The 27,973-nt window shown below is 41.9% G+C and overlaps 2 protein-coding genes across 3 annotated transcripts; one reads left to right on the top strand and one right to left on the bottom strand.

Annotated features, from left to right (window-relative positions):
* The first annotated feature begins 292 nt into the window (after positions 1-292).
* ical1 (islet cell autoantigen 1-like) lies at positions 293-15,039 on the top strand. 2 transcript variants are annotated; one of them, XM_085801379.1, is made up of 15 exons: positions 293-382; positions 2,057-2,087; positions 2,359-2,533; positions 5,301-5,373; positions 5,472-5,595; positions 6,728-6,926; positions 7,653-7,778; positions 8,404-8,502; positions 8,647-8,723; positions 8,831-8,880; positions 8,997-9,041; positions 9,897-10,112; positions 11,126-11,410; positions 12,767-12,865; positions 13,281-15,039. In XM_085801379.1, the coding sequence occupies exons 2-15, from the start codon at positions 2,077-2,079 to the stop codon at positions 13,394-13,396; spliced, it is 1,695 nt and encodes a 564-aa protein (XP_085657505.1). In that variant the 5' UTR covers positions 293-382; positions 2,057-2,076; the 3' UTR covers positions 13,397-15,039. The 2 variants fall into 2 exon arrangements, with proteins under 2 accessions (XP_085657505.1, XP_085657515.1); XM_085801389.1 differs by lacking the exon at positions 9,897-10,112.
* Positions 15,040-20,224: 5,185 nt separating this feature from the next.
* fam117ba (family with sequence similarity 117 member Ba) lies at positions 20,225-27,434 on the bottom strand. Its single transcript, XM_085801367.1, has 7 exons — positions 27,281-27,434; positions 25,566-25,649; positions 25,281-25,391; positions 22,914-23,057; positions 22,623-22,830; positions 21,745-21,865; positions 20,225-20,507 (listed from the first exon to the last, which is right to left on the bottom strand). Exons 1-7 carry the CDS (start codon positions 27,299-27,301, stop codon positions 20,282-20,284), a joined length of 915 nt encoding a protein of 304 aa, XP_085657493.1. The 5' UTR covers positions 27,302-27,434; the 3' UTR covers positions 20,225-20,281.
* Positions 27,435-27,973: the final 539 nt, after the last annotated feature.

The following is a 27,973-nucleotide window of genomic DNA, read 5'->3' as shown; positions in this document are numbered from 1 at the left end:
TTTTTGAAACGGTGAGTGCAAAGTATTTGATTTGTAAATTTTCGGTTGTGAATATGAGCTTTGGCTAAAAATAATATCAAATTGATTATATAATATTGGTTTAATTGGGAAGCCGTGACTGAAAAGAAACCAAACAATACATTTTGATAGTCCAAAGCAAAGTTTTTTTGAGTTTTTTTTTTTCGAGTAGCCCATCTCTCCTATAGACGATCTCTGAGCGTGACCTAAGCAGCAGCGACCCCGCGTGTCCAAGCGGCGTCACGGCCACTTTGCATATCCTGTTTCTGTCTGTGACTCAGATGAAGAGGATGATGATGATGGCTGTCGGGTAAAGGAGGCTAACGCATAGATGCTCGGACTGGCGGACACACAACGAAGCAAGGTCGGTGCAGAATAAATGGTTTTATTTTTTATTATTATTAAAACACGTCCTCCTCTCTGCCTGGGACTCGAACCGGGCCCGGTGTTGTTATTACCGCTGGGCCGGTGGAGATGTGTTACCATTTGTCCACGACAGCAGCTAGTTAGTAGCTGAAGTGCTGCTAACAGAGCGAGCTGGCTGCTTTTCTCCACTCCTGTTACCTTTATTTAAATGTTAATGCGTCGTCATTAATTCATCCCACAGTGCTGAGAAATGACTCAATGAATGTCGCTTAGCTTTTTATTTTATTATTATTATTTTTTCTTTCCTCCCTGTGTTGAGTTGTAAGTGAACACCTGCTCGGCAGCCAGCTGGTCTGAGGCGCAGGTGTTGGTTTGATCCCTGCTGCTCCAACACCAACAACCATGTTAGATTAGCAGTTTGTTTTAGCCTTTAGCTCCTTTAGTGAGTTTAATGTGTTTGTCCAGCAGCAGAAAGAAAACCTGTGGAATCACTGGGGGAACAGCTGTCAGCTCAGTTTGCATGTTTGGTGATGAGTTGTTTCCATGCAAGAGTCTTCTTTTATTTATTAGAAGAATATCAGTCACTGTGTGGGAACTCTAACAAGGAAAATATATGAATCCTAATGGTTTATACCAGGGGTTCTCAACTAGTCTCACTCTGGGCTCCACATTTTCCCATGGTCATTAAGTCGCGACCCACTTTTATAGAATTCAAACCAAGATTTTTTTTTTTTTAAGCCTTTAAAAACTCATTTTGCCCTTTATTGAGCAAAGTGCATTTCAGAGCACATGAATGAAACTGAGGAGGACCATGACAACTGCATGTACGGAAGTGAATAAAATAATATCAAACTGCACAAAATGGAGACCAACAAAATGATATATTTGACTTCTAATGCATCTCTGCATTCAGAGCATGTTCACAAAAGTGAATAAATATAAAATTGCACAAAATAAAGACCCACAAAACAAAACAAGATTCATTGCATTCAGGCCACATTAATAAGAAACTGATATCTTTGCATTCAGAGCAAATAATAAGAAGCTGAGGAGGAGCATTACAACTGCATGTGTTCACGTGTCTCGTGCCTTTCAATATAAGTTATTTTTCAAAATAAAAGACATGTCCAACATCAGATGTGCATTAAATATTATTTACTTTTTTGACCAGCTGTCCGTGACCCATCCAGAACGGGTCCGCGACCCACTTTTGGGTCCCGACCCACCAGTTGAGAACCACTGGTTTATAGGACTTTTATTGATCCACCAATCATCCATCCAATTCACCAGCAACAGCAGCATAGAAGTACAGGATAAGGAAAGGAAAGGAAGTAAGGAATGAAAATATAAAGACATTCACTATGTACAAAATGAATGTGATGTAAAACAAAAAATGACTTGCACAGAGAAAAAAACTATATATAGCTACAAGCTGCTTGGTCAGAAATATTGCACAGAATGGGTGGGTGTAGAGCTTGTGTGAAACTGAGCAATGTAAAAATATACAAGAATAAAGAAAAAAGAAAAACTTTATTAGTACAACAGAGTTAAATGGAAAAAAGGGGCTTGTGGAAAGGTGGCAGGCAGATCAGTAGTTTACATTAATTGCATGCATCCATTTTATTACTACTCATTCTCTTTCTCTGTCTTGTTCTTTTTTCTTATCCAACAGATAAAAAAAGCAAATATCCCATGATGGACGGGTATGTATGAATAACAAAGCTAACTACATAACTACAATAATGCCATTAGTAAAAATGTAGAGGTCGACTGGTAGTGGATTTTTGTGGGACAGGAAAACACTGATTAATTGGCAATACCTCATTAAAAAAACACATTAGTGGTTAATGAGCCAGTCAGCACATGAGTTTATTTTAATCATAGTACCTTTTGTCCCTCATCGGGCACCGTCCGACCTCTATTATCATGTAAAAACACTGTTATTACAAGCTGCTGCTGCTGCTCTGGGATCAGTTTTGCAGGCGACATGCTGAGCGGCGGCCGGGCCCTGCTGGGGGAGGACAGCTCGGTGATGGCCCGCATGCAGAAGAAGTTCTGGAAGACCAAGCAGGTGCTCATCAAAGCCACCGGGAAGAAGGAGGACGAGTACGTGGTGGCCTCGGACGCCGACCTGGACGCCAAGCTGGAGGTAAGAGGCGTTCAAGGACCGTCTGTAACAACACAGACGGTGGGAAAAGAAGGTCTAGACCTTATCTGTATGAGATAACTTGTAATTGGTGCCACATGATAACAAACTTGGGTTATTTTTATTTTTATTTTTTTCAACTCTCTTTATTGATTTTTCTCATTTTGAACATAGAAGGGTGACATAAACTAAACAGAGACAGGGAAAAATAAATATGTGTATATATATAAAAAATTGAATAAAATAAAATACAAAGTCTTTCCTTCTAGAAGAGCATTTCTATAGCTTGCCCTCAGACTATGTTGTGGTTAAAATGATCAATAAACAGTTGCCAAATACTATAGAACTTTCTTTCCTGATTTTTCAGTGAAAATCTGATTTTCTCCAGCTCTAAATGTCTCATAACATCTGTCATAAGATTTGAATAAGTTGGAGCTGCCTTTTGTTTCCAATTAAGTAATATCAACCTTCGTGCAAGTAGGCTGACAAACGAAACCATGTTCCCTGTTGCTTTTCGTTATGCTTGAATCAATAATTCCTAGAACCGCCACCAATGGATCTACATTAATAGAAACTTGGGTTATTTAAGCAACACTTTCAGCAAGAATTGACATATTCAGCAGGTGCTGAATGTGTTTAAACTATGTAAATTAATCTAAACCTCCTATTTAAAATGCTTTCTATGTTTAAAGACAGAAAATAGGTATAAATAGTTTATTTTACACCCATTCTTTGTGTATTTTTGGGGTCTGCTTAAGCTGCTGAGGGGAAACAAATATAGTTCCAGCACATTTAGTTGAGCTCTAATGGGATTCAGCCAGTGTTTGAGTCATACACCCCAGTTTCAACATTCAGTTTCTGCAGCATACGCTTCTAAAAATAAAGTGCAGCATCGTGGGAAGTTTACACAGCTAATACAAAGGGGCTCTTAACAGCTCCACTGTTTGTAGAGCTGCTCTCCTGCCGTCTGATTATGTAGAGACGTCTCACACCGACACCACAGAGTGTGAAGGTAACGTGACGTCTCACCGGCGCAGCAAAGGACGAGTGGAAGTGGACAGTTTGGATCGGTGTCGAGGCCTCTGAAACCAGCAGGACAAATTAGATTTGGAGCAGCGACCGCACAGCTAACATGATTTATATCTGCTCGTTGCCTCTGTGGTTTTCAGATTTCATCTCAGCCCAAGGTTATTATGGTTTTAACATTTTCATTAGTTTTTACTTTTATTTAATTTTGCAGTTTGCTTTTTTTTTAATTTCAGTTTAGTTTTAGTTAGTTCAACAAGCGATGAAGCAGTTTTAGTTTAGTTTTTATTTTGGAGGAATCGACTAGTTTTTATTTAGTCTTAGTTGTAGTTTTTCAGGTTTTAGGTAAAAGCCTCTGAGGATGAACTTCCAAATGTGTAGGATTTTAATTTTTCCCTTTTAGTTGCATCCCATAATGTTCCCATCAGTCCTCATCATCACATTACATTTCTACCTGTGGGTCGTACTCCAAGTCGTCCCATATTGAGCTATGGCGTTTTCTTTAGACATCTCTAAGAAAATTACAACTAAGCTGATGTTACCTGACTCAACTTTAGTTTTAGTTCGTTTTACATTGTTCATTGTAGGTTTTTTTTCATTATTACAGTTTACTAAATTAGTTTTTTCACTGCTAGTTTTAGTTTTAGTTAACTACAATAACCCCGTCTCAGCTGCTTTTATTTCGAAACCTGTGGGTTTGTTTAATTTAATGAAACATTATTAGGTTGTTTTTCACTTTGCATTTTAAATCATCCAATCAAAAGTAAATCCATCCTTCGGTTTGATCACAACTGAAGCCGGGTGTTATCCAACGACACTGATTAAATGATCAGTAGCCACAGATCAGACTCCAGATGTTGGGCCTCTGCTCAGGGAGTGGGACTGTTTGTTCTGGAGTTAATCAGTAACCTCACCTCCACCCTGGACTCAGCCTCAGCCTTCACTCTGCCTGATGCAGGTGGGATACCTGAAGGAAGTTTGTCGTATTGTGTCTCATAGCTGAATACGAAAAAAATAAATGCAGCAGTAAATTGTGTTTATTTTGGAGGAGAGGAGACGCCGCAGATGAGTGTACAATGCACAATGTTATAGCCTTGATAACAGTTAAATGTTATTACCGTCACATACGAGGACCACAATTTCACACCATACAACAATCACAGCTTAAAGCAGAAGTAAACGGAATATTTGTGTTAATATAAGTCTTAAATAGTTATATCTTCCGACAGCAATCACTTATGTAGAGCGTTTGGTCTGAAACACGGGTCTGTCAGTCACTCTGCTCTGCTGTAAGCCGAGGAGAAAACTTTCCTTGTATCCTACAACCTTTATCCAATGAGGAGAGAGAACGGCATAAAGGGGCGGTCCTCTCTGTGTGTGCAGCCAAGGGATGCGCCTGAATGTGGTGACGTAGGGACGAGGGCGGGGACTGCTAACTCCATCGGCTGACAGAAAGTTAGCCAAAACTTCTTACTTCTGCTTTAATATAAATGTATTTCATATAGGCTACTGCAATAATACACAAAAATATGCATTAAAACCTCAACAAATAACTTAAAATGTCTAAATTCTAACCGTTTAAGACGAGAGCTGCCATGTTTTGATGTTGTCGTGACGTCAAGTCGGAAAGTCGGAGCTCTGATATGATACCCCGAGTACCCGACCTGTAATTTCTGAGCTCGTTTTTTTCCGACTTGCGAGTTGTCTTGAACGCAGCATGACTCAGCCGTTTGTGTGTCTGCAGTTCTTCCGCTCGGTCCAGTCCACCTGCACAGAGCTGCTGAAGGTCATCGAGAAGTACCAGCACAGGATTTCACGTGAGTCCTGCAGTCGAAGAGGAGATTCACCCAGATTCACCGAGCCTGAAGCGGTTTTCATGTGTTGTTGTTGTTGTTGTGCGTTTCCCCGGTAACAGGCCTGTCTCAGGAGGAGAATGAGCTGGGCCTGTTCCTGCGCTTCCAGGCCGAACACGACCGCACCAAGGCCGGAAACATGATGGACGCCACCAGCAAGGCCCTGTGCACCTCGGCCAAGCAGAGGTCAGTGGAGACAAGAGCTGCAGGCAGAATGGAGGCTGATTATAGTGTTTTAAACTGAGGATATTCTCCATAAAAGTGAAAGTTAGGAACATTCATTTTTATAGAAAGGTTTTATTTAAAGGCTATGCAATAATTAGCTTTTTTATTACTATAGTTTTGATACTTTTTTTATATAACTTTGAGGAAGGAAAAATACATTTTTAAAATAAATATATTGTTTCGTAACTTAAAGCAGAAGTAAGTGATATATTTGTGTTAATATAAGTCTTAAATAGTTGTATCTTCCGACAGCAATCACTTACATAGAGTGTTTGGACCGAAACACGGGTCTGTCAGTCACTCTGCTCTGCTCTGAGCCCAGGAGAAAACTTTCCTTGTATCCTACAACCTTTATCCAATGAGGAGAGAGAACTGCATGCAGGGCTGTGTGTGCAGCCAAGGGACGCCGTGAATGTGGCGACGTAGGAACGAGGACTGTTATGGTGCGTTCAAGGAAACTCGTAGACTCGTGGTTTTCCGACCTGTGAAGTGGTACCAGTTCGATCTGGTACGAGTTCACGGGTCGGAAGTTACGAGTGGCCGTTATAGTGACTTTCACCGGTAAAACAGGTCGGAAAAACACGAGTGGGTTGCCTGGAACGCTACAAAGTCGTAAGTTGTGACTTGAAGCTGTAATTTACGATTTCAAAAACCTGCCTGGAACGCAGCATTAGCCAAAACGACCGGATCGCTTACTTCTGCTTTAATATACTGTATAGTATTATTCTCCATTGAAGTGAGTTTTAGGAAGTGATTTAAAAGCTCAAACTGTTTCAGCTTTTACTTTGTAAAACTCAATTTTATCAAAAGGCTTTCTAAGAATGAGCTTTTTTATAACCTTTTTTTTTTCCTGTTTTGAACTGTTTAATCATCTTTTGTTATTCTATGTTTATAACTGCTGGCATTCTTTGTTTGATTTTATGAAAAACACTATTGTTATATGAACCCAACTGCTGCTGTTTCTATGTTCTATTTGATGTAAAGCACTTTGTAACATTATTTTGACCATGTAGCATTTAGTATTAGAAAAAACATCTACAAAAAAAGTTCTTCTTATTATTCTGATGTATTTTTTATTGTATTTTCTCCACAGGATGGCGCTGTGCCCACCACTGCACCGTCTGCACCAGGAGGTGGAGACGTTCCGGCGGCGGGCCATCGCCGACACGCTGCTGACGGTGACTCGGATGGAGAAGTCCCGCACCGAGTACAGAGGAGCGCTGCTCTGGATGAAGGACATCTCCCAGGAGCTGGACCCAGACACGTACAAGCAGCTGGAGAAGTTCCGCAAGGTAAAACACACACTCAACTTGGCTTGAAAGGTGTGGATTAACACACACACACACACACACACACTCTTTCTATTCCTTCAGTCGGGTCTCCTCAGTGTTTATCAAGTGAATCATCTTCAGATTGGTTTATTTGTTTATGGTTCCCTAAAAAAACTCCTTCCATCATCTTTTCATTATATATTTGCATACAACTATCAATTTCACACCTATTCCACACGTAACTCTTGTCACCTTAGAACCCAATATTGTTGTACCTCTCAATCACAGTTCTGTATACTTTATCGTGGACCAAGAATATGGAATTTATTACCTGTAGATTTTTTTGATTTATCTTTACAACAATTTAGGAGAGCACTAAAGTCTCTCCTGCTAACCAGTCAATACTTTCCACATGGTCTGCCTATCTAAACTGGGATTATTTTATATTTCTTATCATATGTTTATCAAGCTTTTTGTATTGCATTGTACAATGTTAAATCATGTTAAACCATGTTTGTATTGATTATGTATGTATGCTCATTAGCTTAGAGCTGTAGTTGGAGAATGCCACCCTACAAGCCCCTGGAGGGTTTTTTGGCATTTCCCCTTCACATTGTTTTGGATTTTATATGTTATATCTTTTTTAACTTTGATATGTGAAAATAAACAAACAAACAAACAAACAAACACACACACTCTTTGTTCACACAGCGTTATGTGTGTGTGTGTGTGTGTCTCTGTCCTCAGGTCCAGGCGCAGGTCAGAGGGAGCAAGGGCCAGTTTGAGAAGCTGAAGAACGACGTGTGTCAGAAGGTGGACATGCTGGGAGCCAGCCGCTGCAACATGCTCTCACACTCCCTCTGTACATACCAGGTGTGTGTCCCACCGCGCACACGCACACACACACACACACACACACACACACACACACACACACACACACACACACACACTCTGTTCAAAAGCTCAGTATGTTGAGGGGGGAAATATAAAGTTGGCTATCGTAAATTCTCCAGTAGAAGCCCAAGCTTATTTGCTTCACGTGTCGACCTGACCCGGCTTCTATTAGAGAGTGGCGTCTATGTATATGGGACAGGCTTTTATTTATTTAAAGGGATAGCTCAACATTTTAGCAAATTGGCCCATCGCCATAATCTCTATAGTCCCAAGAGTTGCTCAGAGCTACGCTACGGAGGCTAATGGGATTTCTGCAGGTCACAACTTGTCCACCAGAGCGTTTTGGAGTTGTTGGATTGTGTATTTGATGAGTTTGATGATCGAAAACCAAGAAATCCCATTAGCCTCCGTAGCGTAGCTCTGAGCAGCTCGCGCCTCTGCTTCACTGTTCTAAAAATAGCTTGCACCGACAATTAGCGGTAACGTACCTACTGCTATGACTATAGGGATTATGGCAATGGGCCAATTTGCCAAAATATTGAACTATCCCTTTAACTTAGCAGCTTTCCACCTGTGTGTGTGTGTGTGTGTGTCCCTGCAGACCACCCTGCTACAGTTCTGGGAGAAGACGGCCCACGCCATGTTGGAGATCCACCAGGCCTTCCAGGGCCACATCCCATACCAGTTCACCACACTCAAGGTGGGTCAACAACAAAAAAAGAGACACACAACGGTCCAACTCCAGCAACACACACACACACACACACACACACACACACACACACACACAAACACACACACACACACACAGGTATTAACCAGCATGTGTCTCTCCATCATTCAGGACCTAAGGGACCCGCTGGAGCAGATAACAGATGCAGAGAAACAATTAGAGAAGAAGGAGAAGAGCAACACAGACAGGTGACAAATAAATACACAAAATCTAGACACACAACACATAGAAATCCATGTGTGACTGTGTTTTAACAGCCTGTTGTGTTGTGATGTTTGTGTTGATGTTATTTCAGTCTGGTGTCCTTGGATGACGACCAGCCATCAGCAAGTGCCTCACACACAGGTACACACACACACCCCGACAGTGTGATGCTGTTCTGTTGTTGCACCTGTGAATAAGTCAGTGTGTGTTGTTGTGTGGATCAGTCTGTGACTTGTATTGTGTTCCTTCCTGTCCAGATCCCGCCCCCAGCAGTGACGGACAGAGCCAAGTCAGCGACCACGGTGAGTGTAGTGTGGGGATTACAACAAAAAGTTCTGACAGTGTAGAGAGAGAACAGTTCCCCAACATTACAACACCAGGACAAAGCCAATACAGATGCATAAAAGATCCAATATCAGAGAGAGGCAGTAAAGTCTATCAGTTTATGATCAGGGTTTGTAGAAGAATGATCTAAATCAGTGGTTCTCAACTGGTGGGTCGGGACCCAAAAGTGGGCCGCGGACCCGTTCTGGATGGGTCGCGGACAGCTGGTCAAAAAAGTAAATAATATTTAATGCACATCTGATGTTGGACATGTCTTTTATTTTGAAAAATAACTTACATTGAAAGGCACACATCACGTGAACACATGCAGTTGTAATGCTCCTCCTCAGTTTCTTATTATTTGCTCTGAATGCAAAGATATCAGTTTCTTATTAATGTGGCCTGAATGCAGTGAATCTTGTTTTGTTTTGTGGGTCTTTATTTTGTGCAATTTGATATTTATTCACTTTTGTGAACATGCTCTGAATGCAGAGATGCATTAGAAGTCAAATATATCGTTTTGTTGGTCTCCATTTTGTGCAGTTTGATATTATTTTATTCACTTCTGTACATGCAGTTGTCATGGTCCTCCTCAGTTTCATTCATGTGCTCTGAAATGCACTTTGCTGAATAAAGAGCTAAATGAGTTTTTAAAGGCTCAAAAAAAAATCTTGGTTTGAATTCTATAAAAGTGGGTCGCGACTTAATGACCATGGGAAAATGTGGAGCCCAGAGTGAGACTAGTTGAGAACCCCTGATCTAAATTATTCCAAACAGTTGTCCAACACATATCGTATCACATGCTCCAAGTCTGATTGATATTCTGACATCAGTGCATGACAAAGCCACGCCCACCTCGGCCCTGCGCGACCTCAGAGGACTGTCGGTGGACTCTGACGACCTGCTGCTCATGGCCTGTGATCCGCCACAGCCACAGCTCCAGCTCCAGCTCCCAGCCCCGACACAGTTCCCCCAGCTCCTGCCCCCCCCTCCTCAGGGTGGAGACCACCGCACCCAGCCCGGCCTGTCACAGCAGCAGCCTGCCGCTGGTAAACCGGCCCCCTGTCTCCTCCCCCTGGCTCTCAGCTCTGCTCTGGTTCTCTGGTTCCATCCTGGCGTCTCTCCTCTGCTGCTTCCTTTTGCACATTAGCTCTGAGTTCAGTCTGGGGGGGGGGGGGGGGGGGCTTCTCTCTGCTGCTGCTGCTCATAAAATGAAAGATGGGCAGTTACTTCTTAGTAAAAAAGTAGATGTTTCTCTTTTCTTTTTCTCCCTTTCATGGTCAAACTAAAGCAATAGTTCAACATTTTGGCAATTCCGCCTATTAATAATCCCTATAGTCACAGGCTAGCAGTAGGTTCATTACCTTTAATTATCGGTGCATGTTGTTTGGAGATCAGCGGGGCAGAGACGTGAGCTGCTCAGTGAACACAATGGAGGTGAGTGGTCCAGGTCCCCTGTCCCTCATCAAACTCATCAAATACACAATCCAACAACTCCAAAACGCTCTGGTGGACAAGTTGTGACCTGCACATTCACCACGCTGTGAGATGATAATGTAACATTACTAGAAAGAGTTGTTGTTGAGGCAAATGTTTAGCCGGAACTACATTCCAGACACGGCTGATGGGCGGAGTGATTTCAAAAGCGCAAGTAGTTCCAAGTATTTGCTTCATGTGTCGTAATGTTACATGATTCTACATGATTATCTCATAGCGTGGTGAATGTGCAGGTCACAACTTGTCCACCAGAGCGTTTTGGAGTTGTTGGATTGTGTATTTGATGAGTTTGATGAGGGACAAGGGACCTGTACCATTCACCTCCATTGTGTTCACTGAGCAGCTCACGCCTCTGCCCCGCTGATCTCAAAACAACATGCACCGATAATTAAAGGTAATGAACCTACTGCTATGACTATAGGGATTATAGCAATTGGCGAATTTACCAAAATGTCCAAAACTATCCCTTTAACCTTTGTGAGCTCTGTGTTGCTGCTTAGATCTTAATCTGATGCTCCAAGCCCCTCCACAACCAGCTGACTCCCCCCCCCCCCTCTCTCTCTAGGTGGCGCTCTGAGACCCGAGGACGAGGACAGCGAGAAGGGGGACATGGCCTTCCTCAAAGACCTGCTCAGTCCGGGTCCAGGAGCCAGCGACGAGTTCAGCAAAGAGTGGCAGGACGCCTTCGGGATGTTCGACCCCCCCAGGGTCCAGCCCTCAGGTGCAGGGGGGGCCACCAGCAGCGGGCCGGGGGCAGCAGCAGCAGCAGCAGCACCCCTGCCTTCAGACCCCCCCAGCCCCACGGGCTTCCTGCCCTCCCAGCTGCTGGATCACAGCCTGAGCGCCACAGGTAAGACACACACACCGCACTCACACTCACTGCAACAGCTGTTAGTTTTATTTATTATTAAAGGAATAGTTCCAGGGTTCTTACGGATCCTTGAAAAGTCTTAAAAGGCATTGAATTCATTAATCTAAAAACAAGGCCTTAATTGGCATTAAAATGTCTTAAATCAATTTTTCAAAAGTCTTAAAAATGTTAAGACTTGGTAAGTGGGATTTTATGGTTGTAATTAGTCTCAAATCTCAAAATAATTGGTAACATTTCGACATAGAGAAGTTAGTGGCCGCTAAATCTCTCACCGCCACCAGCTCCCGAGTCAGTGTTTTGTTTTTTTTTCGGACTTTTTATGCATTTATTTTGAAAGGACAGCTGGAAAGACACACAATCCAATATTCATGTAGCAGTCACTTTACCTTGGAAGTGGGTAAAATGGTCCCTAACCCTATGTAATTGATGTGGTGTGTTTTTTTTGTTTGTTTTTTTTTCTGCATTTGTGTTTATTGTGAAAAAAATAAATTTCATTTCAAGTGGCTTTAAAAAAGTCTTAAAAGTCTTAAATTTAACTTCACTTAAGCTGTAGGAATCCTGAGTTCACTCAAAATTGAAATTTCACTCACTACTCATTATCTCCTCCCCCTCATGTGGACTAAGGGCTGGGAGAAGTTTCAGAGTCCTCCGTGGCTTCTCTGAGTTACAGGGGGTCTCGGCGTAGCAGTGCATGTCCATACAACGGTTGCAAATGGATACCAACTGTCTTCGTAACAAAAAGACACACCAAAAAACATCCAAATACCTCCATGCTGCTCATATGTAATGTTCATCTTGTATTGAAGCCCCGAAATGCAAAATTGTTCCGAAAAAAATTAAATGAGTCTATATTTCAAGCTTGTTTGTAACGGAAGCTCCTCTTCCTGGTCCGTCCAAATCTCGCGCGATTTGCGCCGGCGTCAGTGCGCAAATCTCACATACGAGCAGCATGGAGGTATTTGGATGTTTTTTGGTGTCTTTTTGTCACGAAGACAGTTGGTATCCATTTGCAAACGTTATATGGACATGCACTGCTACGCCGAGACCCCCTGTAACTCAGAGAAGCCACGGAGGACTCTGAAACTTCTCTCAGCCCTTAGTCGACATGAGGGTGAGTAGATAATCAGTTGAAGCAATTTGAATTTTGGGTGAACTATTCTTTTAACAGTATTTATTCTCTGTATTTTTTATGCTCCTTTATAGTTTTTTTTATTTTTTTATTTACCTTGAATGTTGCACCGACTGTTTTGCCATTTTAATTTCGTTGTACATACGACAATGACAATAAAGGATATTCTATTCTATTCTATTCTATTCTATTCTATTTATCTTCAGGCTGGTCAACCCCACCTATGTTCCAAGCTCCGCCCCTTCAGCCGCCTCCTCCCGGTCAGATCCAATCAGCTCAGTCGGCTCCGGGTTCAGCAGCCAATGGTGAGTCATCCAAGTTCAGGAAGTCTCACAGCTCAGTTTTTTTGGGGGAAAAAGGTAGATCAATGTTCATACAAACCTTAAAGGGATAGTAGCATTTTTTAAAAGTGGGGTTGTATGATCTACAAATAGCCCCTAACATGGAACTGTGTATTTTTTTTACAGGCAAAACCTCTTTTAGGCCGTGAAAATAGGCCGTTTCTTTGGGTCCATTCACAACACTGTATGTTGTAAATCTCTGGGCAGGGCTATTATGGGCTGGCGTTGCTAATGGGAGGAGTGCAGAGAGTCTTCTACTGCAATTAAAGTACTTAGGGGCTATTTGTAGATCATACAACCCCACTTTAAAAAAAAATGCTACTATCCCTTTAACCCTCTGTGTGTGTCTGTGTGTGTTTGTGTGTTTGTGTGTGTGCAGCTGCTCCGAGTGGATCCAAAGACATGTCTGCGTGGTTCAACCTGTTTGCAGACCTGGACCCTCTCTCCAACCCGGACGCCATCGGACGCTCTGCTGATGAGCTGCTCAACGCCTGAATCTGTGTGTGTGTGTGTGTGTGTGTGTGTGTGTGTGTGTGTGTGAGACATCAGTGTATGTATGACTTCTCTTCAAGTATCGGGATGTCAACAACTTTGCAAGTAAAACACATTAACACTAAACACACATCCACATACACATGCAAACTGCGCTCGACGTGTGCACACTTGAAACATAACAATCACTTTTGTGTTACACTGGATGATTGGAGCAGATTGTTAAACAACGTGCGCACAGACTGTGTGTGTGTGTGTGTGTGTTCCCCCTCACTGTTGTGTTACTGCAGCTCGTGTCAGGTGGAGAATGTGTGTGTGCTTCTGTTTTTCTATTGTTTGCTTTGTGTGGGCGTGTGCGTCCCGTTTGCTGTGTGACAGTCAGGAGATGGCGAATATCTATTTACTCTGTTACCGTTGTTGATGTGTAGTACTAGCACACGATTGATTGTCACATAACGAGGGAGTTACTACTACGTAAGCTTCATACACTAATCTCACTTTGTGACATGGAACTATCCAGCTGTGAGGCTTTCACAATAAAAGCCCCGCAGCCAGCAGCAATGGAGCGCGATCCGAGCGGACATCGGAGCTTCTGTGATGCCAGCAGCTTTTTACCGACTGTTTAACTTCATTCCAGAGCGAGTGGAAACAGGATGCGTTTGAAATCATCACCCCCTCCCCCTCCCCCTCCCCCCCGTCTCCATCTGCGGTTCAGATTTCACAACCGCAAAGTCCGACGCCAAGAAACTAAACGTGTGATGTGGGGAAATATTTATTTTGTAAGTTTGAAAGTAGGACAAAAGGGATTTTATTATATTATCTGTAGTTGGGGCTGTTGGAAGTCCTGCAAATCTGCTAATAACCGGATTGTACACTGGAGAGAAATGTATTTATTTCCAAATATATCAATGTCACGGCAAAAACGGATGTGTTCGTTTTGCACTACACTGTAAAAATAAAGATTAAGATAAAGAAACACTATGAAATAACGTTGTAAGATAATGAATATTTTTCAGCTTCTGTGTGTTGCTCACAGATCTATAAGAATGAATCAACACTGGAGAGCTGTTACCATCTCATGAAGTGGTTTTTTCTCATTTACCAGACGAGGAAATGTGCATTTAATTCCCATTTATTATTTGATTATTGTTTCTAAAGGGGAATAAACTACCAAGACTGACATTTTTGAATGTTCTTTCTGTATTGTTTCAGTGCAAAATGACTACTTAAGATGTGAAAACTGCTACATGCCCCAACTGCAACCAAATCTTCAGTTATATTTTTGACTGTATGATGATTGGAGTGCATTATGGGGGAAAAAAACCTGTCGTTTTGTGAGTCGAACAACTCACAAAAACACTTTTTATACACATTAGTGTCTATGCTTATTTCTCTTGTTTCTGATGCAACATAGAGGAAGAATAATGAACTCTGAACTACTGTATTAATATTTCTGTCACTTCATGTATTTTACTTTTTACTGTTGATTCACACACTTATAAAAAAGAAAAGAAAAAAAAAGAATGTATTTCTCAAGTCAATCACAAATGCTTCATTTAATTCAACTATGCCTTTTTATTTCACTGGAGGAGTTTAACAGATGAAAACTTGGCAGTTCTGGTTCCAATAAACTGGACAAGCAAACAAATCATCACTGTGTTGACTTTTCTTGTGTGGAGCCTCATTCCAAAATGTTCTTCATCCACTTAGAGGAAAAAAAAAATACAGTTGGAAATAAATCCTTTTTACCGAGATATATGAATTTGCACTTCTGAACTACTTTGTTTTTTTTGTAAACATACGTATTTCTAAAAACGACAAAGAAGAACGTGTCGCTGACTGTTGTGTGATTGTTTTCCAGCACGTGGATATCTGGTATCATTTTGGAACAGCACTCCTTTTTTAAAGGGGAAATGAAACGTGTATGTGCATGTTTTGGCAACGCTGGCGTCAAAACATGTTAGAAAAAACACACCGTGGCTAAAAAATAGACTTCATGTTTCAAGTTGTTAAAACCATAGATATGAGACCTTTTGTTTTTCGCCATTTCTAGCTAGCGAGTCGCCATTTTTTAGAACATCACTGTGTATGTAACAGGGTTGGTTGGTTTTCTGTGAGCAGTTTGGGCGGGGCTAAACGTGGGTGGGTGGGGTCAAACATTTGACTCCGCCCCCACAACTCAACCGTTCAGGTGGAAGAAGTCCGGGAGGAATTAACAAATAAGTAGAGCAGACACCGACCAATCAGAAACACAGCTGTTGTGACGTAAATACGCAGGAACGTAATGGAAACATCTGGGGACAGCATCTGTGGATTTTTCATTTTTTTATGCTGCGTTCGAGACAACTCGGAAATCGGAAACTCCCAGTTGAAAACTCAGATTTCTGTCTTCAAAGTGTTCGAGACGCACCACGCCAGAATAAAAAACAACATGGCGGACCGGGGGAAACTTTGCATTCAAAGTGCTTCACGTAGCTAAGGCATTGAGACATTTCAAAGGGTACAAAAACTATTGAAAAAAATAAGCATAAAAAAAAAGAAATTAACATATCATTTAAAATCGAAGAGAACTTACTGTGTTCCACAACATCAATGGGCGATCTGAAAACTGTAAGTCAATATTGTATATATCATAACGTTTTAATGAATTTTGGCATTTAAAATGCATTTTAACCAACCAGTGTTTTACAGTGTGGTTCTGCACGGGTGTAGATTGTTCATACAACTGATTCTCAGAGAAGTTTTTCTCCGACATGAGGCAGCACTTTTTTCACAAAACCCACAGTTCCAGTTTGTCTCGAACACAGCATTACTTTTGGCTGACTATTACTTTTGGCTGACTGTTACTTTTGGCTGACTACTACTTTTGGCTGACTACTACTTTTGGCTGACTGGTACTTTTGGCTGACTGTTACCAGGAGTTAAGGTAAGAAATATTGATTAATCTTGTTAGTTTACATCAGTTGTGGCCTGGTGGGGACTCGTCTAGTCGTGGAGGGAACCAACCAACCCCATAACGTCACAGGTTGTGATGCTCCAAGATGGCCGCGCCCTTGCTACAAAACATAAAACTGAACTTCTTTTTTTATTATTATTATTTCATATGTTTACATTTGTTGTGTCAGTTATACCATTTTTTTTTTCTTAAAGTACAGTGAAAAAATTGATTGACTGCTTCATATCCATTTGAAGTTTCTTATACATTTTTTTTTTTGTTACATAACTTGTCGTTAATTCAAATCAGGTCACTGAACAAATGACACCCACACTTCTTCATCTTCTTCATCATCTACTTCTACTCTGCTACAGGTTTACATCATTCAGGATTTCCACTGTGTGAGGCTACAAGAAATAGCAGCTGTTGTTGTTTTGCTCCCTTAAAAGTAGTGTGGATTTGTTAGTGTGCGCTGAGAAGTAGTAAGTATCTGTTTTTGTATCCTAGTCACTACAACCTGAGATGGACGATGTAATCTATTCTTGATTAAAATTCTCTGGAGACCCAATTACACTCCTGTCTGATAAATAAATACATAATTATTCACAATAATGAGACATAGTAATTCACAGTACTCAGCAGAGGAACAGGAGGGGGGTAGGGTGGGGTGTGGGGGCATTATATGGTACAATTATTGACTCATTCAGATACATATCTTTGTCAGCTGATAATACAAACACAGTGTGCCTCTGTATTTACAAATCCAGTACATTCCTCTCTCCCACCATAGCAGGCACAGTCAAGTAGTAATGACATATACAAGAGGGTGGGGCCAGGGCACGGAGAGGCTGTCGATCAACAACACCAACACTGTGGTCGCTATGGCAGCAGTCGCACAACCAGGCTGTGTTTCTGCCATAATACATCCATGGTTTCTGCCCATTAGATGAAGCTATGTCCATGTCTCAGCTTCTGAACTCAAGCAATTGACCTATGGCTAAGCCACGCCCCCAAATGCGATGAGCCAATCACAGTGCGCATAGCTAGCCCATGCACTCGGACATTCTTTGCTTCCACGTCCATTGAAATGCATTGCAGTTAGTCAGTTTTCAGTCGTTTTTATATGTTTTTTCTTGACATTTTAAGTTTAAAATGGTCAAACGGTGTTCATGGGGTACATGCAACTCCGACACTAGGTATCCTGAGAGGCTGGGCGACGGGGTGTATTTTTTTTTACCTTTTCCCAAGCCACATCTCAACCGAGAGAAGTGTCTGCTCTGGATAAAGTTATGCGGTAGACCACAACAACACCAACTAAACCCAGGGCCGTTGCTATAAATTCTGGGCCCCCTGAAGGAATACTAAAGTGGGCCCCTGCCCCATGACTTTTCCACTTTTTTTTCTTAGACTATGTATTATCAGCTTTACTATGAGTATTAGTCAGGGTCTTATGCAGAATAATTCAGTCATAAAGATTAGACTACTGGGGTTGGGCCCCACTGGGCGCTGGGCCCCTAGAATTATCATCACCTTTCTCCCCTATACAACGGCCCTGACTAAACCTGGATAAAATTAACAAGGATGTCTACATCTGTTCTAAGTTAAGTCAACAACGTATTTGAGGCAACATATTGTCAGAGATGTTTAGATGTTAGCCAGTATCACAACTAAGCATAAAGTCCGCTAGCTTAATGCTAACGTATAATGTAAAACTCCATAGACAGGCTAACAGAAATTAGCCCGTCGCTATCGGCGTTTCGCGGCAACCGACAGCCATAGCAGTAAAGCTAAGTGAAGTTTTGGTGACTTCGAGATGATATTTAATCTTTCTGTCTCCAAAAATCATCAATTGCCTCCTGTGAAATGTTTCTACTTTTTGTCCGAGTGAGTGGAGGGCGCGGGGTTTAGCCATAGGTCAATTGTGGGTTGTACGAGAAAAAAAACATGTTGGGTTGTGTTTTGATTTGTACATCCCATCATATCGCCATAGTAACCGAGTGTAGTAGTATTTTGGGTCGACGAACCTCTCCGTGTCCCGTGGCCCTGTGAGGCAGAGGAGGGGCCCGTCCTGCCTCCTCCGTCCGGACACGTTTTCACAACAACACGGTTTGAGCAAGACAGAAGGGAAATCAGCATTACAGTGACAGTGAGAGGGAGGAGGAAAAGAGGAGAAAGAGAGAAGGAGGAGGAAGAGTGGAGGAAGAGAAGGTTGTGATGGTGGTGCAGGGCCGTTGCTAGGAATTCTGGGCCCCCTTAAAGAATACCAAAGTGGGCCCCTCCCCCTAACTTTTCCTTTTTTTTTCTTAGACTATGTATGTATTATCGTTTTTTATTTAGCCTTCTTTGTTTTGATGCTAAGGCAGCATTACACTGCAAAAACTCAAGTATCTTAGCAAGAATATTTGTCTTATTTCTAGTTAAAAACAAATCTCATTATACTTAAAATAAGACACATCATATTAAAAGTAGCTTGTTTTTAGACACTTTTTACTTCTTTCAAGCATATTTTCACTTGGAATAAGTAGAAAAAATCTGATAGTGGAGCAAGTTTTTCTTCCTTATTACAAGCACAAAAAACTTACTTTCACTGGCAGATTTTTCTATTTATTGTGAATTTAAGTGAAAATGATCTAAAAACAAGTTAATTTTTAGGTAATGAGTCTTATTTTAAGTGGAAATAGATTAGTTTTGACTAGAAATGAGACATTTTGACAAGAAATAAGACAAATATTCTTGGAAAGATGTTGAGTTTTTACAGTGTACTATGAGTATTAGTCAGGGTCTTACGCAGAATAAATCAGTCATACAAAGATTAGACTACTGGGGTTTTTTATGGGCCCCACTGGGCGCTGGGCCCCTAGAATTATCATCATCTTTCTCCCCTATACAACGGCCCTGGGTGGTGGAGTGAAAGGAAAAAAAAGAAAAGGAAAAAAAAAAAAAAAAAGGACACTGTGAGCAAAAAGGCTGGCGTGTTGGGGGAAGGAGGGGGTGAGCAGACACGGGTTGAACACGCTGCACACATCATAGCCCTGGCCTGCGTTTCCCCGTAGATACACAGAGCAGCCAGCAGGGGGCGAGCTCACTGCTACCAGTTATAGTACGACAAAGGCATCAGCTCGTACTGGTTTCCAGCTGATAGACGTATAAAGCTGATGTCAGGATTTTGGCTCAAAGGTGGTGCGGACTGTACCACCCTGTGTGTTTGAAGCTCCGCCCTGCCTCTGTCTGTATCTACGGACCGCCATCGCACAAAAAAAATCGCAAACATCTGACGCTAGCTTTGCGCGACGCCGGTTTTCGGGGAAACTTGAGCGGTCGAAAATATCAGGCACATTTTTTTATTTTTTTTTTAAACTTCTCCTCGTCACGACCCTTCAGGTTTTGCTACGATATATCTGGCAGCACCAAAAATGAGCCTCTAAGGTCAATCTCTTGGTCGCCGAGGAAACCTGCGGCCTTTTTTTTTTTTCTTTTCTTTTTTCGTCGTAATGGAAGGCATATTTTTTTTTTTTATCAAGAGAAATAACTACAAATAGAAAAAGATATGTCCGTGGAAAGGCGTATTATACGATGAAATAAAAGTCCGTCCTTTGACCCTTTTTCCTCCCCAAAAAAAACCAGGACCAGAACCAGCACTGAAGGTAGAAGAAAGCGATGAAATGTCGGCTGCAGGCGCCCGCACAGGGCTGCAGAACTCTCACCTTGTAGTTGTCTGAGGAGGAGAGGCAGTGGGAAGCACTTTTTCAACAAGATAAGGACATCAGAGAGAGCTTAGCTGGCATGCTGAAGGCATTTTTTGGAGCGGGTTGTTTCCTAGTTTCCAATGTTTTCCGATTCTCGTGGGTGGCTGTTTTTTTTTTTTGTCTGTTTGTTTGTTTGATGGAGGAGGAGGAGAAGGAGGAGGAGGTTGGGTGGGTGTTTTGTGTTGTGATTTACAAGGCCTCATCCGGTCAGAAGCTCTCCGGCTCCTCCAGGAGGCAGGGCTGGGTGGACAGAGGCACGAGGGCCGGGGACAGACTTCGCAAACCCACCCCGGGGCGGAAGCTGAGGTCCGGGGCGGGGAGTAAGGGCTTGAGGATGCTGACAAGGCAGAAGGCGGAGCCGCTGTTGGGGATGAAGTTGACCTTGTTGCGGTCGGGGCACAGGAACGGAGGGATGTCCTGCAGAGGTTTGGGCCTGGAGGAAACAGAAACAGCACGGGATTACTCACATGTCATTTTTACACTCCTTTCACGAAAGGCAAACATCCAAATTGGTTATCCAGTCTGTTAAACCAGTAGTAAGTCACTACACTACAAAGCATTTCATAAAATAACACATGAACATTGAGTGTTTTCTGTTATAAATAATACAATAAACTAAATAATTAATCAAGTACATCTTAAAGGGATAGTTCAACATTATTTCACCATAATCCCTATAGTCATAGCAATAGGTTCATTCCCTTTAATTAACTGTGCATGTTGTTTTGAGATCAGCGGGGCAGAGACGTGAGCTGCTCAGTGAACACAATGGAGGTGAATGGTACAGGTCCCCTGTCCCTCATCGAACTCATCAAATACACAATCCAACAACTCCAAAACAATCTGGTGGAGAAGTTGTGACCTGCACATTCACCACGCTATGAGATAATCATGTAACATTATGTAACATTACGACACATGAAGGAAATACTCAGAACTACTTGCGCTTTTGAAATCACTCCACCCATCAGCCATGTCTGGAATGTAGTTCCGGCTACGCATTTACCTCTAAAACAACTCTGTCTCGTAATGTTACGTTATTACTTCATAGTGTGGTGAATGTGCAGGTCACAACTTGTCCACCAAAGCGTTTTGAAGTTGTTGGATTGTGTATTTGATGAGTTTGATGAAGAACGGGAGACCTGTACCATTCACCTCCATTGTGTTCACTGAGCAGCTCACGTCTCTGCCCCGCTGATCTCAAAACAACATGCACCGATAATTAAAGGTAATGAACCTACTGCTATGACTATAGGGATTGCTGCAATAGGCGAATTTGCCAAAATGTTGAACTATCCCTTTAATATATATGGAAAGGAAATAAAACGTAAACAAAAGAAGGGCGTTTCAGGGAAATAGACCTTTTCCATTGCTTCCAGATGTCTTTGAATTTAGACTGTTGAAGCCTCATTGAAAAAGTGATTCTTTCCATTACAAATGCATCGTAAATGACATCATACCATGGGATGTCTGGCTAGAGACATTTCTTTGTAATCGCTTTCCTAGCAGCTAAACTTAATATTTATTTTATAATTTTATATTTTATATATATTCATTTCAGTTTTATTGCATGTTTTGATTGTACATTACCTGTACCCTATTTAGTTTTATTGTTATTATGTTTTACTTGTGTGTTGTATAGCAACAGCAATCAGTTTGTGTCCACTCACATGGACTCCTCGAACACTTTGACCTTCTCGCAGCCCTCTGGAGGTTCTCTCTTGAACATGTAGCTGTTGTTGGGTCTGGGGGAGGCGGCGTATTTAGGCAGCGGGGAGCAGGGGCCCAGCTCTGAGGACACAGACACATTATGTATTAATTAAAGGGATAGTAGCATTTTTTTTAAAGTGGGGTTGTATGATCTACAAATAGCCCCTAAGTACTGTAATTGCAGTAGAAGACTCTCTGCACTCCTCCCGTTAGCAACGCCAGCCCATAGCCCTGCCCAGAGATTTACAACATACATTGTTGTGAATGGACCCCCAAAAAAAACGGCCTATTTTCACGGCCTAAAAGAGGTTTTACGTGAAAAAAAATACACAGTTCCATTGTTCGCTATAATATAATTTTTTCCAGCCCTTCAAAGTGCAGGAAAAACACTGTATTTATTTGGACCTAACCAACTCACGTATCCCTCCGCCCAGGGTTAGCGCCCGCCGATCAGCAGTTGGTTAGCTCGAAATGAAAACTGTGTTTTTCCTGCACTTTGAAGGGCTGGAAAAAATTATATTATAGCGAACAATGGAACTGTGTATTTTTTTTCAGGTAAAACCTCTTTTAGGCTGTGAAAATAGGCCGTTTCTTTGGGTCCATTCACAACAATGTATGTTGTAAATCTCTGGGCAGGGCTATGGGCTGGCGTTGCTAACGGGAGGAGTGCAGAGAGTCTTCTACTGCAATTAAAGTACTTAGGGGCTATTTGTAGATCATACAACCCCACTTTAAAATTTTTTTTACTATCCCTTTAAGACGTGTGTGCGTGTGTAGGCAGTGTATATGTGCTCTAAAAAAAAGTGTGTCAGCGTGTGTGTGTGTGTGCGTCGTCCACCTTTGTCCTCGTAGGGGCTGCCCCCGCCCGCGTCGTTGAGCACGGTGAGGTAGGAGGGCGAGATGGAGTCGGGGCGGCTGCTGCAGTTGCTGTGGTTACCGCTCAGGCCGCCCCCCGAGGGCGTCTGCGTGTCGATGCTGCGGGTGCTGCTGCTGCGCCGCGGGGGGACGGGCGGGGGCGCGCGGTGCCCATCTGGGACGTCCTGCGGCTGCACACACACACAATTGAGGTCACCATAACAACACACAGAGGGTTTAATCCACATGTTTAACCCCCCCGGATGGAACTCACAACGATAGTCTCCTCCTTCTCGGGGGTGTCTCGGATGATGATGCGTTCGATCTCCTGGTTGAGGCCCTCCACGCTGTTGCGGAACCGCGGCGCCGACGACTTGGAGATGGGGATGGGGATCAGGATGGTCTTGGGCATCGGCGACTGCACACACACATGAAGCACACACACATTGTACAGATGAGTTGTTGTGTGATGTCATCTTTTATCCCACACATTATTGTATTTCTTCCTTATTATGTATTTTATAAGTGTTTTCATTTCCTTTTGACACTTTTTTTGTCTTATTTCATTTCAGACTTTCTTTTCAGCTGCTCTCATCTTTTACTTTGTATGCCTTTAGTTCAGTTCAGTTCAGTAAACTTTATTGTCAATCACACAATGTAAGTGACAGTTACACAGGGGATCGAAATTACGTTTCCCCAAACTCCAAATGTGCAATTTAAAAAAAATTTAAAATTTGAACATACATTTACCACACATATATGACATAAAAGTGGACAAAGACATCACGATAATAAAACTAAAACTAAGCACAGATATACTGACAGAGGCCTATGATGTTGTGGGGAGATAATAAAGTGCAATGTGAAAAGTGCAAAGTGCAGAGCAGCAAAAACAAGTCCATATGTTATGTATGTGTATGTTCATATGTGTATGTGTATGTCCTTGAGTAAGTTGAGTAGTCTGATGGCCTGTGGAAAGAAGCTGTTGCTGAGTCTGGTTGTCTTGCACCGTTTTTATTCCTTTTTTAAGGAATGTTTAACTATTATTATTATTATATTGCTGGAGTTGTTTTAGAGGCAAATGCAGAGACTGCTTGCCAAAAAACTGCCCCCGACGGGAACGTGCATCAGCGGTTTTGCATGAATTTCCCTCTAAAACAACTCTGTGTGGTAACGTTGTGTTATTATCTCATAGCGTGGTGAATGTGCAGGTCACAACTTGTCCACCAGAGCGTTTTGGAGTTGCTGGATTGTGTATTTGATGAGTTTGATGAGGGAAACCAAGAAATCCTATTAGCCTCCGTAGTGTAGCTCTGAGCAGCTCGCGGCTCTGCTCCGCCGTTCTAAAAACAGCTTGCACCGACAATTAAAGGTAACAAACCTACTCCTAAAACTATAGGGATTAATGTTGAACTATCACTTTAAAGCACCTTAAACAATCAACATGCAGTATGCTTGTGTTTCCCCCTCCTTTCAGTATGAACGCCTGATTTGTTTTATTTCTTTTACGTCTGAAGAGTGTCTGTCTTCTTTTCATGTGTTTTGAGCCACAGCAAAGATGATTTTCTGTCATGAACAGACAGTAAAGTTTTTCTAATCTAATCTCACCTCATCTTTCCCGCTTGTTTTCTCCTCCCACGCACACGAAGCCTCTGATCACACTCTATTATTTCTATTACTCACTATGTCTATCAGTATTACTGTTTTTTTGTTACGATTATTATTATAATCTTTGTTATTAGTAGTAGTAGTAGTAGCACTGTAGCCCAGCCTGACCCTGAGTCAGCACAGCCTGGCATTGTCTTTCAGTTCCATCCTGTATGTTGGTCACACCCGTTTCTCTGTACTGTCTTGTATGTGTCACCACATACCGGTATGTCTTATATTGTTTGTCTCTATACAATAAAAAAATATTATAATAATTCCTTTTTATTATTTCTATCTTATTCAATTGCACGATTGCATCATCTCCTCCTGGTCTCACTTTATGATCTCATATTGGGAACTGTTCTTATTACACAAGTGTTGATCCATAACACATATTTGTAGTCTGTAGGGGTTAATCTTTCTTTTCAGGGTTCCTACGCATTTGAAATTTCCAAATTCCATACTTTTTCCAGACCCTAATTTGTGATATTTAAGTAAATAGATGTGCATAATATAAAAAAAAAGCATGCAATTTATCTTGTTTTCATTATTCTGAATGTGTATGCCATTATGCAACCAAATAATTTCCAGGAGATTGTAGCTAAGTACAATAGCACATACAAAATAGTTAACCCAAATAACTTTAGATAAGACCAAACCAAGATAAGATAAATAAAATAAAACATATTTTCATACAATAGTTTCCATTTTCCATACTTTTCCAGACCTGGAAATGTATAAAATCAAATTCCATACTTTTCCATACTTTCCATTCTTGCGTAGGAACCCTGTCTTTTACAAATGCAAATAAATCATTACTTTTTGCACATTAGACGTTTTGGAGCAAAAAAAAGGAAACTCCTCATTGTTACATTTCAAATTAAAAGCCTCGAACAGGGACATGAGGAAAACTGGGACGTCGTCTCTCCAGATCAGGGAGCCAACCTAGTTCCTCTTACACACACACACACACACACACACACACACTGATCACCTGCGACTGGATGATGGTATGGCTGCCATTGAAGGGAGACTTGCGGTCTTTGTCCCTCCGGTGGCGGCTGCTGCGTTTGCTGCGCTGGAGCTGCTGACGCAATTTGGCAATCTGAAGAGGTTCACAGAGAGACACACACTGTAAGGCAGACATACACATGCATACGCGCATTAATAGTGATGTTCACACACACACACACACAGACAACATACACACAGGTCATATAGTAGAACACAATAGAGCATGTTGTTTATTTGGGCCCCTGGATGAAGATTAAACACTGACCTCCTTGAGCTGGTCGGTGCTCCCACAGGAGGCCGAGCGTTTGTGAGAGCCCCTCCTCCTCTCATCTGCCCAGGCCCTGGGGGTCTGAACACACACACACACACACACACACACACACACACACACACACACACACACACACACACACACACACACACACACACAGGTCAGAGCTAAATACCAAATACAGTAGAAACAGGAGGCAAAATGTTGCAATAAAACCAAACCTGGATGAATGAAGGCATTAATCTGATCTGTCTGTTAGTGGTTATTCTGACCTTTAAGTTTACATCCAGAGGGCTAACACCAAAATATACTGAAAATAAATCTAAATTATAGAAATATGATGGAATGTCTTTTTTTAATATATATTTTTCAACATATAAACAAAACAAAAAAAGGAAAACCCTGCTCAAAAATGATAAATAAATTGACATACAGACCAGGCATTATGTAAAAATAAAAAATGGAGGGATGTAAATGAAGCATATACTGTAACTATTACTGTTTGCTCATCTTGACTTGTCTTGTGTGATTTAAAGGTCCAGTGTGTAATATTTGTCAAGGTTTATTAGCAAAATCTGAACATACTACCAATGAATATATTTGTATAAGTGTATAATCACTATAAAACAAAATCTGTTTGGTTTTCATAGCCTTATAATTCTTCTTTTATATATATATATAGCAAGGGTCTTGCTTAGAGAGTGTCGCCATCTTGCGCCGCCATGTTTGTAGGGAATGGAAAATCCAGCCAACCTGAGAGCAGGTTTCAAGAGTTTCACGTCCATAAAATTTGCAACAGAATTATTTAATAGATAAATAATAGAATCGGAATGCTAGATGTCTCATTTTACACACTGGACCTTTAATGGAAAAAAAAATCTGTGAAAGTTTTTAATTTTACAGGATTTTCCCGGCAACCTGCTTTTATTTTGGTTAAAAAAAAATGGAGGAACAACATGCAGGCAATAGAAGTTGGTAGGTTTAACTCAGTACCTGAGGATGAAAGACTACACATTATGTAATTTAAATATAATTGAGGATGAACTGCATTTTGTGTTTCATTGTCCGTTATATGACGAAGCCAGAACAGGCAGTTTTTGTTTCAGAAAATGCAAAATGTGAAACCTGAGTTGTTTTGGGCTGATGATGATGAGGTAAAGTTGGAATGGTTCTTCAGGAAAGAAGTCTTTACTAGAGCTACTTTCATAAAAAGTGCCTGGTCAAAAAGAAAAAGTGAAGGGGCGGTGCGTGGCGCAGTGGTTAAGGCGGCCGCCCCATGTATGAGGCTACAGTCCTCAATGCAGGCGTCCCCGGTTCGAGTCCCGCGTCGGGCAGACCGTTCCTGCACGTCATTCCCCCTCTCTCTGCCTCCCCCTTTCCTGTCTATCTCTACTATGGCTATCAAATAAAGGCATAAAAGCCAAAAAATATACTTTAAAAAAAGAAAAAGTGAATTATTTATGTGAATTCCATGTGGTTTCTGTTTTTGTTTGGTTTTGTCTGTGCTCCGATTATTTTGTTTGGTGTCTAAATATGATGATAATGTGTCTTGTAAGCCCTTATAGGCTGGGCACCTTAACTGGTGCACGACACGTAAATAAATATGAATTCATTCATTCATTCATGCAGCAAAGGGCCACGTGTCAGAATCGAACCTGGGTCACCACAGTCAGTACAGCACCCAGATATTTACATGTTTACACACTGACCTGCGTGGCTTTGTCCCTCATGTAGGGGACGTGTTGGTGCTGGCTGTCGTCCTGAGGCCAGGGACCTGTCAGGTGAGCGCCAGCAGTCGCGCCCTGCGAGGGCCACAGCTGGACGCGATGGCGGGGGCCCGAGACGAGAATGAAGAGCAGGAGAGCTCAGAGAGGGAGGGAGGGATGGGGGAGGAGGAGGGGGGGATAAGGCCACTGAGTCTGAGGAGAGAGAGAGAGAGAGAGAGAGAGAGAGGTGAAGATGAGCGAGGCCTGTTGCTGATGTTAAAGGGATAGTTCACCCAAAATTCAAATTTCACTCATTGTCTACTCACCCTCATGTCGACTAAGAGCTGTGAGAATTTTCAGAGTCTTTCGTCCCTTCTCTGAGTTACGGGGGGGTCCGCGCAGCAGTATTTGTCCATATAATGGTTGTGAATGGATACCAACTTTCTTCGTCCAAAAAGACACACCAAAAAACATCCAAATACCTCCATACTGCTCGTCTGTAATGTCCCTCTGGTATTGAAGCCCGACATGATAAATTGTTCCTGTGTCAGAGCAAATCACGCAAGATTTGCACTGACACAGGAAGAGCAGTGAACTGAGACACTGGGAGCTTCCGCTACAAAAAAGCTTAAAATATAGACTTGTTTAATTTTTTTCTGAACAATTTCTCATGTTGGGTCTTCAATTCAAGAGGGA

The sequence above is a fragment of the Trachurus japonicus genome, chromosome 2, assembly GCF_045865225.1.
Source record: "Trachurus japonicus isolate A0001 chromosome 2, Traja_1.0".
NCBI classification, from domain to species: Eukaryota; Metazoa; Chordata; class Actinopteri; order Carangiformes; family Carangidae; genus Trachurus; species Trachurus japonicus.
Note: the sequence above shows the minus strand (reverse complement) of the source record. Positions and strands in the feature narration are given on the sequence as shown.

What these genes read in the sequence shown, in the direction of transcription:
- ical1 (XM_085801379.1), top strand. An exon ending in TGCACCTCGGCCAAGCAGAG is followed by an intron (nt 5,596 to 6,727) that starts GTCAGTGGAGAC and finishes TTTTCTCCACAG; the next exon opens with GATGGCGCTGTGCCCACCAC. An exon ending in ACAGCAGCAGCCTGCCGCTG is followed by an intron (nt 10,113 to 11,125) that starts GTAAACCGGCCC and finishes CTCTCTCTCTAG; the next exon opens with GTGGCGCTCTGAGACCCGAG.
- fam117ba (XM_085801367.1), bottom strand. Translation starts at nt 27,301, where the DNA reads ATGAGGGACAAAGCCACGCAG. An exon ending in TGAGGGACAAAGCCACGCAG is followed by an intron (nt 25,650 to 27,280) that starts GTCAGTGTGTAA and finishes GTGTGTGTTCAG; the next exon opens with ACCCCCAGGGCCTGGGCAGA. An exon ending in ATACCATCATCCAGTCGCAG is followed by an intron (nt 23,058 to 25,280) that starts GTGATCAGTGTG and finishes GTGTGTGTGCAG; the next exon opens with TCGCCGATGCCCAAGACCAT.